General features: G+C 38.4%; 1 protein-coding gene across 1 annotated transcript in view; it reads left to right on the plus strand.

The window, feature by feature from the left end:
- Positions 1 to 15,660, plus strand: part of CNTNAP4 (contactin associated protein family member 4) — a 1,879,337-nt gene that overhangs the window by 1,790,604 nt on the left and 73,073 nt on the right. The window contains exon 20 of the mRNA XM_086961154.1: positions 2,958 to 3,091. Within this exon, the coding sequence (XP_086817280.1) occupies positions 2,958 to 3,091 (134 nt within the window). The remainder of the gene's footprint in view (positions 1 to 2,957; positions 3,092 to 15,660) is intronic.

The raw sequence follows: 15,660 nt of genomic DNA on the forward strand, positions 1-15,660 counted from the left end.
ATGTATTCTAGACAGCAGTTCTGTAGTCTATCACACATTTTTTAGAGTGCTAGTGGGACTTCATTCTTGTTGGTCTCTAAGTCCCAGGATGGAACTTGCTGGCACTCTAGATTGATTCAAAGTAATCTGATCATCCTCTGGCATGGTCTTTCCGCTGAAAGCTTATTGCATTGCAGCACACACTTGCACATCACCTTTTTGTCTCTGGCCATCACAGGCCCCAAATTTGGTATTCAATTTTTTTCCCGGTATCTCTCATAATCTGGACTTGGGGTTAATGTTTAAGTGTGTGTGCCTCCTCATGCCATTGCATAGAAAAAGTAAGTAAACAATAAAGTGATGGATGAAATGCTTGAATTATTCTAAGTCACTGTCAATCACTCCGGCTGCATCCCAATCCATTTTTATTTTGCACGTCATGCCACCTCATTTTGTACTCAGCTATAGGCAAATCAGTGTTGACCCTGCTCCAATAGGAACAACCCAGCCCAAACTGCCAAGCTAGGTCCTGGGTTGCTTGTGTTTTGGTTCAAGGAGGACCTGCTTGGCAGTTCTGTCTGGCCTGTCTTGATTGGGACAGAGTCAAGACTGATTTGTATACAGCTGGGTCCCAACTGTGGTGACAAGGAGTTAATACCAGTGACTGGGGCTATCCATTAATCAATTTTTGTATATAGTTCATTGTATGGAAAGAGGGCATTGTTCAGCATCTGCCTTGTTTTCATGATCTTTAAGGCTTTTTTTGCTTTAAATTGAACTAATCTTTCTTATCAAATGTACCATGTTTATGAAGAACTTCTTATCCTCATTAATGAGTCTCACTTACTCTCATAAACACTCCTAAGTGTGTTTACCATTTTGCTGGTACATAGTATGGGCAGGGGTCCCTCCTGGTGGTGGCCAAGTTTAAGATTTTCCAGCCCCATCACCATTTCTGGTAGTTCGCTCACATATAAGTTACTGGAAAGGGTATCAGGCTTTGCATCCGCATCTCATTCCATAGAAGTGGGCAGAGAAGGAAACAGTAAACCTATATTGGGCCGTCTTCAATCATATTTCTTATAACTGATCTTGTACAGGGAAGGTAGGAGATATAGTGCACTCACATCCCAAAAAATCTCCTTGTGTTTTATTCAGTCAACACAGGCTCATAAAGAGGTTCAGGTGGATACATCAAAGGGCTCTTACTCTCACCTGATGATGCTTGAACGTCTGTGCTTCGGCCCTGGAATGTCTGCATATCTTTCCTGTTACCACACAAGATCTGGAGCCCACTTGCCAATACAATGGTATCACACACGTCCTCATTTACTAATTGCTGGACCCCTCCCTTTCCTACCTGCCTAACCACTTTCTTTATTATGTTCTCCATTGTCTCTTACCTGGAAAACATTTGTACACACCCTTTTCAACAATACAGTAACCCCTAAATATTATATAAGCAAGCAACAAGCAAACAGTAATCTCTGTTAGACTTTATCTAAAGTTTTGGTTCAATTCACAGTTATACTTTTAGCCCAATCCCTGGCTGGATTCTCAACCAATTTCTGTAGAGAAAAACCTCCCTCACCTCTGTCATCTGAGGTCATCACATTGAGATCAGCCCGGCACATCCTGCCTTCTTTATATTGAGATGATCATCCGTCAATACACCATCCATTAAAAATAAAAAACAAAACAATACGAATCCCAAAGTCTCATTTGCATTTAATGCAAAATAGCAAGCAGCACAGCAAAAAATTATTAAGAGAATTGTCAATTCACATCACCAAAACTCTCACTAGAAAATATATCAGTTGGAGCACAATGCTAAATTGCATAGACAGGCAGTACATTTACTTAGGCTTTCTCTCATTACAAGTCTAGATAACCTAACCACGTGTCAGAAAATTGTTACTTTTGGTAAAAAAGTATCCAAGGAGCAGGTGGCAGGATCTCTTCGCAGAGGAATCACACAATGTCTTTGAGGAGAAGATGTCATTCATGAAATCTCTACTGAGCTCACTTATCTCCCAAAATCCTACTTTCAGTTGTCACGAATGAAAGCGAGGTTATGCTTTGCAAAAATATGCAAATGCCCAACTTTTGGTCACATGGCATCTGGGCCTACTAGAGCAATGACATTTATGAAGCACTTTTGAGGCTAATGTAAACTACAGTCCAACAAGAAACACAATCAATATTTGTTTTTAAAACATATTGCTGCCCTTTTTTTGGTTCATATATAAAGCAATAATACTGTAATACATGTATCAATATATTGTTACTTTTTCATACTCGTTTATTAAGCCTCAACAATACCAGAAGTCTACCTACTATCAAATATTTTCAAAAATAGGTATGGAATTTGCCACAGTCAATAGAATGCAATCCTATCTAGAACTCTCACTGGAGCACAGTGTAAAGAGTGTAAATATTTGGTAATTCTTAAGGGTCCCTTTATAAGTGACACAACTCGGGCATGGACAGCTAATCTGCATTAGACCATTCCTTTCTATTCTAAATGAATGGAATTCAATACATTAATCAAGTGATTTTTTTATTCGGCACACCAAGAGATTGCACAACATAAACTGTTTGCAACTTTTACTAATTAAATATAACACTAAAGTCTCAAGTACGCTGTTAACTGTCATGCCAGCTCTGAAAATGAACACATTTGGTGTTGTATTTTTTAGGTCTTTACCTGCCTTGACTTTGTATTTGTTTTCTTGTCAAATCAGATATCTGTTGTCTTATAATACTGTATTGACCTCAGTTAAGGTCTAAATCAATAAAGATGTATTTTCGTTAATACCTTAAATGTTTTGCAATTTTCAAAGATTGAAAAATTAGCAAAAATCTTAATGTCTTATGGATTATACATTTCAACAGAAACACAATACAAAATAAAAATATTGACTACTTTTTGTTTGTTAATTCCTATATCTGATTCTTCCTTTGCCTATTCTGTTTAGGAAGTTTACAGATACGGTACAAGTTAGACAGCCGTCTGGATCCAGATGTCTTCAGCATCAATTTAAAAAATATGGCTGATGGAAACCTTCACCGTGTAAAAATGACCAGAGAGGAAGATATACTCTTTGTTGAGGTAAAGTTGTAGATTCAGAGAATATGTCATCTTTATTTTAGATTGTTGTTAAGTGATGCACTTGAAACCTACACAATGACTCATATCAAAAACAAGAGAAGACATGTAAGTAGAAATGCCGATGACCCAACTTGGAACTCACCTTGATTGATTTCGCTTTGGCTAGGCATCAAACGTTAAGACCTCATCATAAAAAGCCTACGTTAGTGGTGTAATCCAGACAATATGTTATGGGACAGGAATGTATTGGGCTTTTGTCATGTCTGTTTGGCTCTAGGATTCCAGAGTCCTGAACCGTGTTGGAGGGGGAATCAAGTTAAATAAAATGGTTTATCATCTCTATCCAACTCAAACAGGGCTGATCCCCGCTCAGTGAAACATAAGCGCTTCTTTCTACGTATATGATAGAGCTATGTCTTCATATATGAGAAGATCAGGAGCTATGCATCACATAAATTATAATCACAATAACTATTTTAAGTTCAGTCAATAATGAGAGTTAGGTGTGGGTTTTATTTTCATTAAGAATTTAGTAAAGTCTCTTTATTCAGTTAGTTCGATTATCAGTTAATTAACAGAATTGCTATTAAAATATGGTTAGAACAAATCAAATTGAACAATGCATCAGGTACATTCCATAAAGGAAAGAATTCCTATTCGAAGAATGGGACGAAAGTGTTGTTAGTATGAATCCATAAAAGAGAAAGGAATGAAATAGAGCATGAAGCTCAAATTCAATCAATTAATATCTGCAGAACGTCCCATGAAGTGAGGTTCATGAAACTCAGTAAAGTCTCAAGCAATAAAGCAAAATAATCACGCAGTACCAAACTGAAACCAGCAACAGTTTCAGAAAAGATGGCAAATCAGAGTTCAACGTACAGCATTAAGATGTTAGCACCGAGCATAAGGGAAATTGGAAGCATATGAAGCAATGGTCTGGAAAAGGGACGTAACCTACTCTAGGAACACTTAATAATATGAACAGTCAAGAGAAATGTTGCAGTGTACTTTGTATCTCCTTCTCCTCTCGTCCAATTAGCTTTTGGTATTCTTCATGAAACAGACTCTCCTCTCCTTTTCTCACATTTGATATGGTGAACTACATAAAGTTATCATGAAATGGGAAAAATTATTAAAATTGTATCTACGTATGAGGCTTTTCAATTTCCAACCTTTCTTTTCCCATGAGCATGAATACATTTTTAACCTTCTAATAAAATACATTGTATGTTAACTAAGCAATAGACTATGTCAAATCGAAACATCAGCTGCAATGAAATGTTATTCAGCATCACATCCTTTCTTTATAAAATGAAGAAAATATGTTATAAAGGATCTTCATTTCTATTCATGCATTGTATTTTGCATGAACTATTTTATTGAAGGGTAAAGCTTTCTAGCAAACATTTTCAAAACATTTAATCAAATCATTAATCAGAAACATTCTGCCGTGCAATGTGAAGCTTTAAATCTAAAACATGTCAGGGTTATGTCAACTTCCAACATTTTATGCAGATCTTAGCACATTTGGTTAGGCCACATGTAAAATAAAGCTGCTTTTGACATTTTGAGGCATAGTACTAATAGGTAATAGGTATATAAACATACTGCATTTTGAAAATTTTAAATTTCGGATCAGTTCAATATAAATTGTACGTTAGCATCTCATATGTAACTTTAACTATTTTATGTTTGCTTTTTAATACAACTCTCTTCCAGTTGCTAGAGAAGAATGATTGAGTGAATAAGTGAACACAGTGCTTATCAGTATGGTATATTTTATCTTTGGGGGATAGGACACAAAGTGTAGACACCTGCTTCATTGTCTGTTGAACTGCTATAGGAAAGTGAGTAAGTGAGAGAACTCTGAGCATTGTATTGTTGAGCAGTGTAGTATGTTTGTGAGTTAGGATAGTCGCAGGGTGCACAGCACTGCCTATTTGGCATAGGATACCAAGACCTTTATAGGAGAGTTATTAGGTGAGTGAGAAAGTGCGAAGACCTTGAGATAATTGGCTATTGCTCACCAATTTGCTCGCTTTCTCATCATTGGCAACTTTCATATAAAACAGAAGGAACCAACACCCAGAATAAATAGAAAAAATGTTGTATGTGTCTTTCTATGAATCCCTGTCAGGCATGTGGCACATATCATAGACTCTCAGTGTCTTCATAGGGGAAGGAGAAAAAAATGTCTTCCTCACAAAAAAGCGAAAAATGAGTCATGCATGGCATTTAGCATACGTCTGTATTTTCATACCCACACTCTTAATTAAAAAGAATCAACAATGTTTAGACTATTCTAATGTGAACTGCAGAGATCCTTCATTGCCAGCCAATAAATTACTTTCAATTTCATCAGGGTATGAGGACCAGTGATCACCCAAATATAGACAGGGCCTGTATTTCAAAAAGAGATAAAAAGGTGGAGAGTCAACATAAATGAAATATACATGTGAATGAAACCCAATGGGAGTCACCCAAATCCCTACAAAGGCGAAACATTAAAAGCAAAAGCATATTTACCATGTAACCTCTGGGTAAAGACCTACCTCTAGGCCGCAGGAAGAGTGTGCCAGGAAAATTAAAGTGGCTGCCTGGAAGGAAACAACATATATCCTTTCCGATTTTATATGATTTAGCTTGACAGCAAAGGCCTGGTTACTCATACTGGACCATTGGGTTTGCAGGCAGTATATTAGGAAATCAATCCATTGTCCACAACACCCAACAAACACTCAACTCCTGTTGTGTGCTAACCGAATATCATGGCATACATCTTGCCAGGGGAGCGTACCATGGGGAAAAAAGAATGACAACGTTTTTTTAAAAATTTAGCATTTTTTTATAAATTGGAGGTAGTTCTAAAAAGAACTGTTTTTTTATTCTTTTTGTTGTTTTATATTTTTTTATTGTTTTTTGGAAATTTTTTTACTTTTTTTGGCTTTTATGAACAATTTTATATTTTTTTGTAATTTTTATGGGGACAAACAAAAAACAGGGAATTGTAAATGGCTCAACTGGAGCAAAAAAAAAACAGGAAAAAATTAAGGTTTGTTTTGGCACTTGTGGTTGTCTCCAGCACAGTTTAATACTTTGCTCTCCATAGCAAATTGTCCTTCCACAAAATTTGCAAACAATTTTGAAATCTCCAAACTGGGTTTGGATGTTTGGGACCATCTCACTTGTCTCTGGACCCGATGGAGTGGGTTGCTTACTTTGGGAGGTGCTGGGTGAAGATTGGGGAGGGTTTCTGGTCAGTTCTCTGACCTCTGCCGCAGCATAGTTGTTTGGGTGCCGGCGTTGCATGTGGCAAATCATGGTGTTGTTGCCAAAAGAATACTTTTTGGCAGGGTTCCCCTCTGGAAAGTACAGTGCCACAGATCAGACAAGTAACCTTTGGCGCATTAACTTTCTTGAGGCCCCTTGGGATTTTAAAAAACTCCCAGACAATGTGCTCCTTTGGCTTATAGGTGGTAGTATCTTCAGGCAGGTACCGCCTCTCCTCCTCCTCCTCCTCTTCTTCTTCTCCACCACTGTGGTGTTGTGGTGGTCCTTGTGGTGGTGGTGGTGGTGGTGGTGGTGGTTGAGATGCTTCTGCTGCTGCTTCTACTGTAGCCATTTCTCTGTACAAATAAGTACAAATAGGTCTGCAAACAGGTCTTCCTCAGTCAAAGTAAAAAGTGAGAAGGAGGAAAAAAGGTGGGGGCTTTCATCTTTTGGAAAACAAAACTGTCCTGAACCAATGAAAAGTGTTATTTTCAAGTCACATGACACTGGGTTTATCATTTGGAAACCAAAACTGTCCTGAACCAATGAAAAGTGTTATTTTCAGGTCCCATGACCTGACGCGCTTACGCTACGCTCCCCGGGGCGCGCCCGGGGGCGCTTACGTAGCGGGATCGTATGCGCTCGAGTGCTTCCGGGTGCGCTTACGCCGTGCGTATCATGCGGACGCGGCTACGTGATACATCACAATGATGTTTTCGTTTGCGGCAATAGCGCTAACGGGACGCTCACTGGTACGCGCACCGGGGCGCGCCGCAAGACTGCGCTTACCGGTGCTCTCATATAGGATTCATTATAAAAAATGTTACATTTCATAGCTATAGAAATTTGCTATTAAAAAACCTTTGAAATTCACTGAAAAAAACATAGGTTTGAGGCCCTATATATAGTTAGGAATTAGCATTTAAAAAACCTATGAAATTCACTGAAAAAACCATAGGTTTCACACCAGTTATAATTAGGAAATAGCATTTAAAAAACCTTTGAAATTCACTGAAAAAACCATAGGTTTCACACCAGTTATAGTTAGCTGGAAATTTTACTGACATAAAACCATTGAAATTCTCACGTTATAGTTAGTTGGACTCACTATAACTTGCGCACCTGCAATGCACTGCTGATGACGTCACATATTACATCACTCATGACAGATGGAAGATGGATCGGCAGAGTACTCCTTTACATATTGCGTTAGATTTATGTATGACAGCATTAGTGTCATGACCTATATCCCAACGAGGGCCATAGTCACTTTGGAAATGGCAGTGGAAGCAAGTCAAGGGACCCTCCAAAATTTTAGGAAAGCTGTTTATTCAGAGCTGATAGAGGAAGTCGTGACCTACAGGATGTTTTAATCTGATAGAGGCATGAGAGTAGGAAATTCGGTTAGAAGAGCTACTTATTTTCTTCAGTGGACAAGCGGTCCTACCGACATCCAGGCACGAACGGATGCAGACAGGCTTGCCTTAGGTGCGCCTTTGGTGTGCCAGCAGCGCTCCCACTGCATGCATCCTCTCCACGTCTGGGGCTCGATCAGCTTTTTATAGCCTTGAATCCTGAACCGCCAACTAGGGGGTGGTGTTGGGAACCAGAAATAGTTCAGCAAAAGAATTGAGGATTCCTCCACATCAAACAGTCAAAGACTGTGGCAGACTGCAAATCAGCAGCACAAGTAAAGTAATTGAAATGAATAAAACTAAATTCCCCATGAGGAATCACAATCATTCATGGAGTGCTTTGCAATTCAAATCTTAACAATTTAAAGCGGAAAGCTGTCTGCACTGTAACCGTGGGGAAAAAAACAATCAATGGATTGTAAAAAAAAAAAACATAGCTGCACAGTACATCACTATAATTAAGTGAAACTTTGCATTACCCTTACTGCAATGTACTAACTAATTCATTTTCTGGACTTAAGACAGTAATGTAAACAACCCTATGTTAAAAATATTTGAAAAATTATTATATTTAATATAATATCGCAAATAAATACAAAGCACTCTTCAATTTAGGAAATCCTTTTTAAAACATCACCCCAGGTAGGCCAACTAATGTTTAAATCAAGCCATTCCAAAGAGATAACATCCCATTGTGTAATTGTCTCCAACAATAGTAGGTAGATGTTTGGTTGATAAACAAAAGGAGTACCTTCATAGTTTAAAAGGCAGTTTTTGCTTTTAACCTAAAGTTGCTGTAAGTAGATTTTGTCCATTCAGTTTATGACTTGAATTACACAGTGTAGTATTTAGATATGGTATTAACTCCATTGTGAAAGATAACGGACTATTGCATTTTGAAGAAGAGTGTAAAGACATTACCCTCAAGAGGCCAAATAATGTCTAAAAGACTGAAAACCCACATAGAAAAAACACCATACACAACTTTTTTATCTACAATTCCACCTTAGAACCTCGTTTGAAGAAACTAAAGATAGGAGTTTGGTCCTTTGAAAGGACGATTTGGTTAAAATTTTAGGTTGATGTGGTTACATTTCCTTCCATACAGTTTCACTCTCTAAATAGACAGTGTAGTGTCCAGAAAGTGTATTAATTCCTCTGTTAAAGATGATAGCTGGGGTAGAAAGCATTTTTTCCAAAACTGATATTTGTGAAGCTTTGAAGTTTGCTATTTGAGTTTCCAATTTGAAACCATCTGCTCTGCATCATTTCTAGCATTACTTTAAGGTATTTCCCAGTTCTTCTTAGGATTAATATAGAGGTAACATCTGTTCTGCAGTTTAGGCAGTTCATGTTTTGGTTTACATTCTTCAACAGTTTTCCAAAAGGCACCCTTTCTGAATCTGGTAATGTGAAATGGAGGACTATTTTAGCGATAGATGAATAATCAATGTTTGGTTTCATGTGTAACTTTTCCAAATAAATTAGAAATATTTACATCTTCATTTAAAATGTCAAACTTAAGCATAATAAATTCTTGTGCATCTTGTTAATATTGAGAGAAAATATTACTGATCCTCAACATATATTCAAAAGGTCTCAAGTACCTAAAGCAAAATTTGTCATAGCTTTGTTATTCAGTAAGCATTGCAGCAAGTGATAGAGTGCAAAACACAATCTCATATCTGCTTTTTGTTCAATTTGGTTGACAAGGTGTTATAAACGAAACAGTACATTCAGCACAACATTTGCATAGCAGTTGAAATCTAAACTGTATTCCAACTAGTAACCTATATATCTGTCATTTTCCAAGTTATCTTCTTAGCAGATTGTATTTTATCTTTGTGTCCTTTCTTTTCTTCATCATCTGTACAATCTTTTGTAATATTTCACTTTGGACAGATTAGCTGTTTCTCATAAACAGGGAATTGGCATATATGAGGAGTGTATACACTTCTTAACCAATTGTACTCTTTTACACAGTTTGCATTGGCACCAACATTGTTTCTCATCAAAATCAATGAAAAACAAACCAGACAATTTTCTAACTCATGATAATGCTATATATGACATACCTTCTTTGAATACAGTAGCAAAGGCTGCATCAACACTTAAACCGTGTCATTCATGGACAGTTACAGCATATGCTAGAGAGAGAGAGAGAATTGCTGGTGCCTTACATATAAGCCTTTCACTAACACCAAGTGAACAACAAAATGGCCAATTTGCTTCACGCCATCAATCTGGTCAAATTTTATGGTAAGTAAGTATTCAACCTCATCTCTATTTGATAAAATATTAAAATCAAGTACAATATCCATTGCACCATTTACTAACCCTTCCTCTACATTTAAATTACAGAACAAAATTACCAATCAGTTTTTGCTGACACATCAAAGCTTTTCTAATCCTGAAATTTTCGAAACAGACTTCTCCAAAGTATCCAATTATGCTTGTAGTTTATCTGTGAGTAGTATTGTGACTCCCTGTTGTTCAGTTGTATCAATAGCTTTATTTTCAAAAACATCTTCATACTCCACTTGTATTAATTGTTCATTATTTGAAGCATTCTTCAAGTGTTGGCATTGAACAAACTATAGACTTCTGTTCTTCACTGAAATTGTACATTAGTTCAGCCGCTGTATCATTAGATAGAAATAGTTTCTTCATAAGTCGACTTTCCAATGCATGGATCACCTCTTTTGTTAGAATTCCTATTCTAATGTCCTTCAGTATTTCGGCATAATGTGTCGTGTTTATATCTAGGACCCTAATTCGATATTCCAGATTTATGCCCTTGTGAGGTTATAATCAATAATATCCTGACAAAGGCATAAGAATCAGATCCATATTCAGTAATAGTCCATGCAGTCCAAAGCACAGCACGGCTACTCCCATCGACTCCTAGAAAGCACAATGCATTCTTTAAACAAACCAAGCCTCCAGCAGCCCGGGAAATCCCCCCTCCTTTTGTTTTGATTTGAACAAGAACTCCTGAAGTCCAGAAAGAACTGTTAGTTCTTAGTGATGTCTTATGTCCAACCTTACGTCAAAGCCCGCAACTTTCAGGTATAAATATACCAACAGTTGCCTCAAGCAAACACACGGTGGTTAGGAACAGAGCGGCCATCTACTTGCCCGAGAGCCCAGCTGATGCGAGAGCCCACGGAAGCCGCCCCTCCTGATTGACGCACTGAGAGAGACGCTGTCTTCTTCTCCAGCTGAGAAAATCCAGCTCCGGTGTTTCCAGCCTACCCTTGCAGGTTGCTGGGATATCGAGTCCTGAGGAAAGAGATACCAGACCTCCCACATTCTATTACCAAGGTACGGAGCTGACTAAACCCTTAAGAGAATTCTTGATGCAGATTCTTGGCAAAATAATCTTAACCTAATTAACTTAAACTGCTACTTACTTATCCCTTCCCACGTATAGGCTTAGGTCAGGTACACCGGGGTAGGCTTAGTTAGAAGCCCCAGTTGAGTATCTCACCAGTTCGTCAAGAAACACCTGTCTACAACGATGTAGCCTCTGACTATGCAAATGAAACAAATAAAAATGCAAAAGCAAATGAAATTCCGAAGCAATTCCAACAATTGACAGAACTGCATCTGGCTACTTCATCAACTTCGATGACTTCTCTGAAGATCAAAGCGAGAATGAAGAAACACTTCCAACAAAAACTCTCAAAGACAAGCTAATTGAACTTTCACACCAACTGAAAGAAACATATCTAATTTCACCATGGATTGAATTTTGGATTGTGTTAGGTGTACTTTTCCTCCTGCTTTGGCTCATCATGGTTCTATAATTGGGAAAATTCATTGATGGGAAATATAGTACAATGGACACAGCAAGTCAGAACATCAACTTGGTCCTAAAGCCTCACACATCCTCTCACATCGGGAAAAGAGAACTGTCATCAGTGAACATCACAGCCAATCCAATACCCGGTGGGGTAGCATGGGACAGAACTGATTATGACATTTTTGGACCGGTCGAGCTCTTGAAGTATCCCCACCAGCTCAAGATTTCATTAAGTGACTTTGTGACACCTAGTACCTTCTCTGATGACTGGGACTTTGAAAACATTAATAATATGATGTCAGATTTAGTAATGTCAGACAAATTTACAGAACATGATTACTTACAGGGTTCATCCAATTATGAAGAGCTATACTGCTACAACCATTATGGTGATCACTATTTGCATAAAACTGCTCAGCCTAGAAATGTTTTAACTTATAACCAGTGGGAACACTGTCCAACTCCACCAAAAGGCAGTTCGAACATTTTATGAGAAATTCCAATACTTCTCAGGGTTTAATAACAGTAATCTAGGAATGTTTTATTTTAAAATGTTAAATAGAAGAGGAATTAAAACAATGTTGACAAATACTAAATTGATTTATTCAGAAAAATGTTATAACAAAATGTCTACATTTGGTTTCGAATTTTGGAAAAACACCATTGAAACAAAAACAATCTGGGGTTCCAAAGATTGGTAAGTACAAGGCCTAGAAGCACTATTTAGGGCCTGCATGATCCCAGAACAAATGATATTCTTGAATGACACAATTCAACAAACTACTTGTCTTGGCCTAGCTAAGATAAAAGACTTAAATACACCATCTATTCCGAAACCCATACCTGATAGTGACAGCACTTCTGATGTGGAGATAGACGTATCTCATATTTTACACCAAAACAGAACACATACTGATTGGAAAAAGTGGTTGATCTGGCCAACAGACACGAATAACTGTCAAGATAGATTCCTGAACAAAACACAGGGGTTCAAAATGACCAGACCAGACCCTAGATACTCCCAGAGACAACATCCAGGGATAGTTACAACATACAGTGTAAGATAACTATGCCTTGAGTGGCTACAGAAATCCACACTGGCTGAAATTAAGCAACACCTGACTTTACTTAAAGACGGTGCTGTCTTGCGCGATTTCATAATGGGGCCACGCAAACAGTGTCAAAAACATTTCATAGCGGCCGGTATATACGCTGCATACAATGAAGCATGGAAAGTAATGCAAATTGAGACAGCAGAAAAAATACGAGAAATTGATCGTATAAAGTTGGAAAAATCACTTTCTGTTGTGGACAATGGGTTAACGACTCTGTCTTCCAGAAATATTCACTGGACAGCATTGTATCATCTGCTTTTGATATAATAGAGCAGGACTTACTAATGTTACAACATGGTCAGTCTCAATTACGTTCTATTGTACAGCTTGGCTGGACGTTGCAAAACCTATGTTCGCTACGTACCATGGCGTTTAATCAACACAACGTCATTATTCGGTATCTTTAACCTTACTGATAAACGAATCAGTTTGGCACAAAAAGGAGCAGACTATACGGTTCTGAGCATTGAAAAACTCGAGAGATTACCATTGACAATGTCAGAGAGACCTGTCATTGAATGGATAATACATGGAACAATTGCAATTCCGATAACAACTTTCCAGTTTAAATACTGCCAAGAGTATACACCAGCAGGCCAGTATGAAAGGTTGGGTAAAGAATACATCAAATCAACCTGGGATTTACCTTATACACACAGATGTTATAGTGAAGGAAACAAGGAGGTATTTCTTAGTGGTAAAAATTATAAAAAATCACTAAGCGGTACACTTCTGTGTCAAGGTATTAATTTGCATAGAGCTTGTGAAAGGTCTTCAAACAACCTTTCATGCCACCTGCATGGCACGCCTGCAAAACAGATAGAGCCATTTTTCAGACCACTTTCTAACGGTAGTTACATTTTAATGAGTGACCTCAGCTGTTGTGGCATGCTGCCAGGAAAAGCCTATCTGACAACTGTAACTTCCAGGGCCGTTTGCTGTATGCAAGTATTGTATCCACACAGCAATCCAGATATGGGGGCTGCGTTATGGCCTCGGTTGAATATCTCTTCTATTCGAATTGATACTTTAAGCAGAACAAAGTCCATTCTTTTACAAAAAACTGTGCCTCTAACGTCATCAAAAGAAACATATGATCTGCAAGTTGCAAGTACAGCAGCAGAGATACATACCCTTTTATCAACAAATTGCCCCATACATTTCGTAGAAGTGTTAAGCCAAATTTTAAACATGTCTGATACCAGTGGCATCGCACATGTATTTAAGACAAATTTTTCGGGACTGTTAGCACCCTTTGAAACAGTTCTGGGCATCTTCTCGAATTTTGTCCATTCTGTCTTCGGCGGCCTACCCTTAATCTTGGGACTTGTGGCAGGAGTTTTTTTTTGCTCCTTCTGCACCGATATGGCAAGCCAATCCACAGACAAGACTCTAGCAACGATGGAAGAAACTATCCTAGCAATACGATATCGAGACCGTATCACTAAGGTCCTCGGATTGGCCCGGCTAAGAGATCTGAATACAAGCCGGTTTCTTTCATTCAGGCCAATCTGGCAAGATTGCGTTTTACCTGTGCTTCGATGTCTGCTATGTGGAGAAGAATGCGTGTTGGATGTCTGTCTTACACTACGATCAGCAGTACCAATGGATAACAATACTTTGCTAGGTCCTGTAACGACTCATGCATTGTGTTGTCCCCAGCGGCTACCGATTCTGATGACGGCATTCGTTGAGACTTCACCACTACGAGTAGGTGGCGGTGAGGTATGAGAGGGAAGCAGCACCGAACAGGTACAACCTTCTGGGAGGATTGCTGATCCAAACATCGATGATAGCAATCACGCAGAGAATTGCACTGTTGCAGCATTTTCATACTTGGTCGAACTTTCACCTGATGTGGTAGACCAATTTTTTGCGGGTCTGTCTGAAATAAGGTTCTCTACAATCAACGAGAATAACTCTTAATAAAAACAATGAGCACACAGCGTTCCATGAACTCTGAATTCGGCCTTCAGTTTTTGATAAACAAAGCTAAAGAAAATATTTGGAACTATTCTTCCCCTGAAAGCGAAATTATTTTTGCCCATTTTTCAAAATATTTACCTTTTTTGGCACATGGTACTCTGCTTAAAGTAGAACTATTCTTAGAGAAAAGAGCTTCTATTTTTAGGATACTAGAGATAATACTTTACCTCAGCCTCTAGGACATATACAGCATTTTGTATAAATATGTGATGAATAGGTCTCTGTATTCAGAGCCATTTCATGTGTAATTTTCGCAATTCATTCAGTTTATAAATATGCATTTATCTGAATGATGACACTGCTTGAAAAGCGTACAGTACCAACACTCATTTTCGTGTATTTACCTTATACCATTTCAAATGCGAAATATGTATTTTGGGGTGGGTCGGAAAACACACATGCATAGTTGAATGTTTACTATTGCTTAGTTTTTTAGTAATGATGGACATCAATCCATGGAGTGGGTGTCGTGTTTATATCTAGGACCCTAATTCGATATTCTAGATTTATGCCCTTGTGGGGTTATAATCAATAATATCCTGATAAAGGCATAAGAATCAGATCCATATTCAGTAATAGCCCATGCAGTCCAAAGCACAGCACGGCTACTCCCATCGACTCCTAGAAAGCACAACGCGTTCTTTAAACAAACCAAGCATCCAGCAGCCTGGGAAATCCCCCCCCTGCTTTTGTTTTGATTTGAACAAGAACTCCTGAAGTCTAGAAAGAACTGTTAGTTCTTAGTGACGTCTTATGTCCAACCTTACGTCAAACCCGGCACCTTTCAGGTATAAATATACCAACAGTTGCCTTAAGCAAACACACAGTGGTTTGGAGCAGAGCGGCCATCTACTTGCCCGAGAGCCCAGCTGATGCGAGAGCCCACAGAAGCCGCCCCTCCCGATTGACGCACTGAGAGAGACGATTTCTTTTTCTCCAGCCAAGAAAATCCAGCTCCGGTGTTTCCAGCCTACC

Source organism: Lissotriton vulgaris, chromosome 3_1 (genome assembly GCF_964263255.1).
Source record: "Lissotriton vulgaris chromosome 3_1, aLisVul1.2, whole genome shotgun sequence".
NCBI classification, from domain to species: Eukaryota; Metazoa; Chordata; class Amphibia; order Caudata; family Salamandridae; genus Lissotriton; species Lissotriton vulgaris.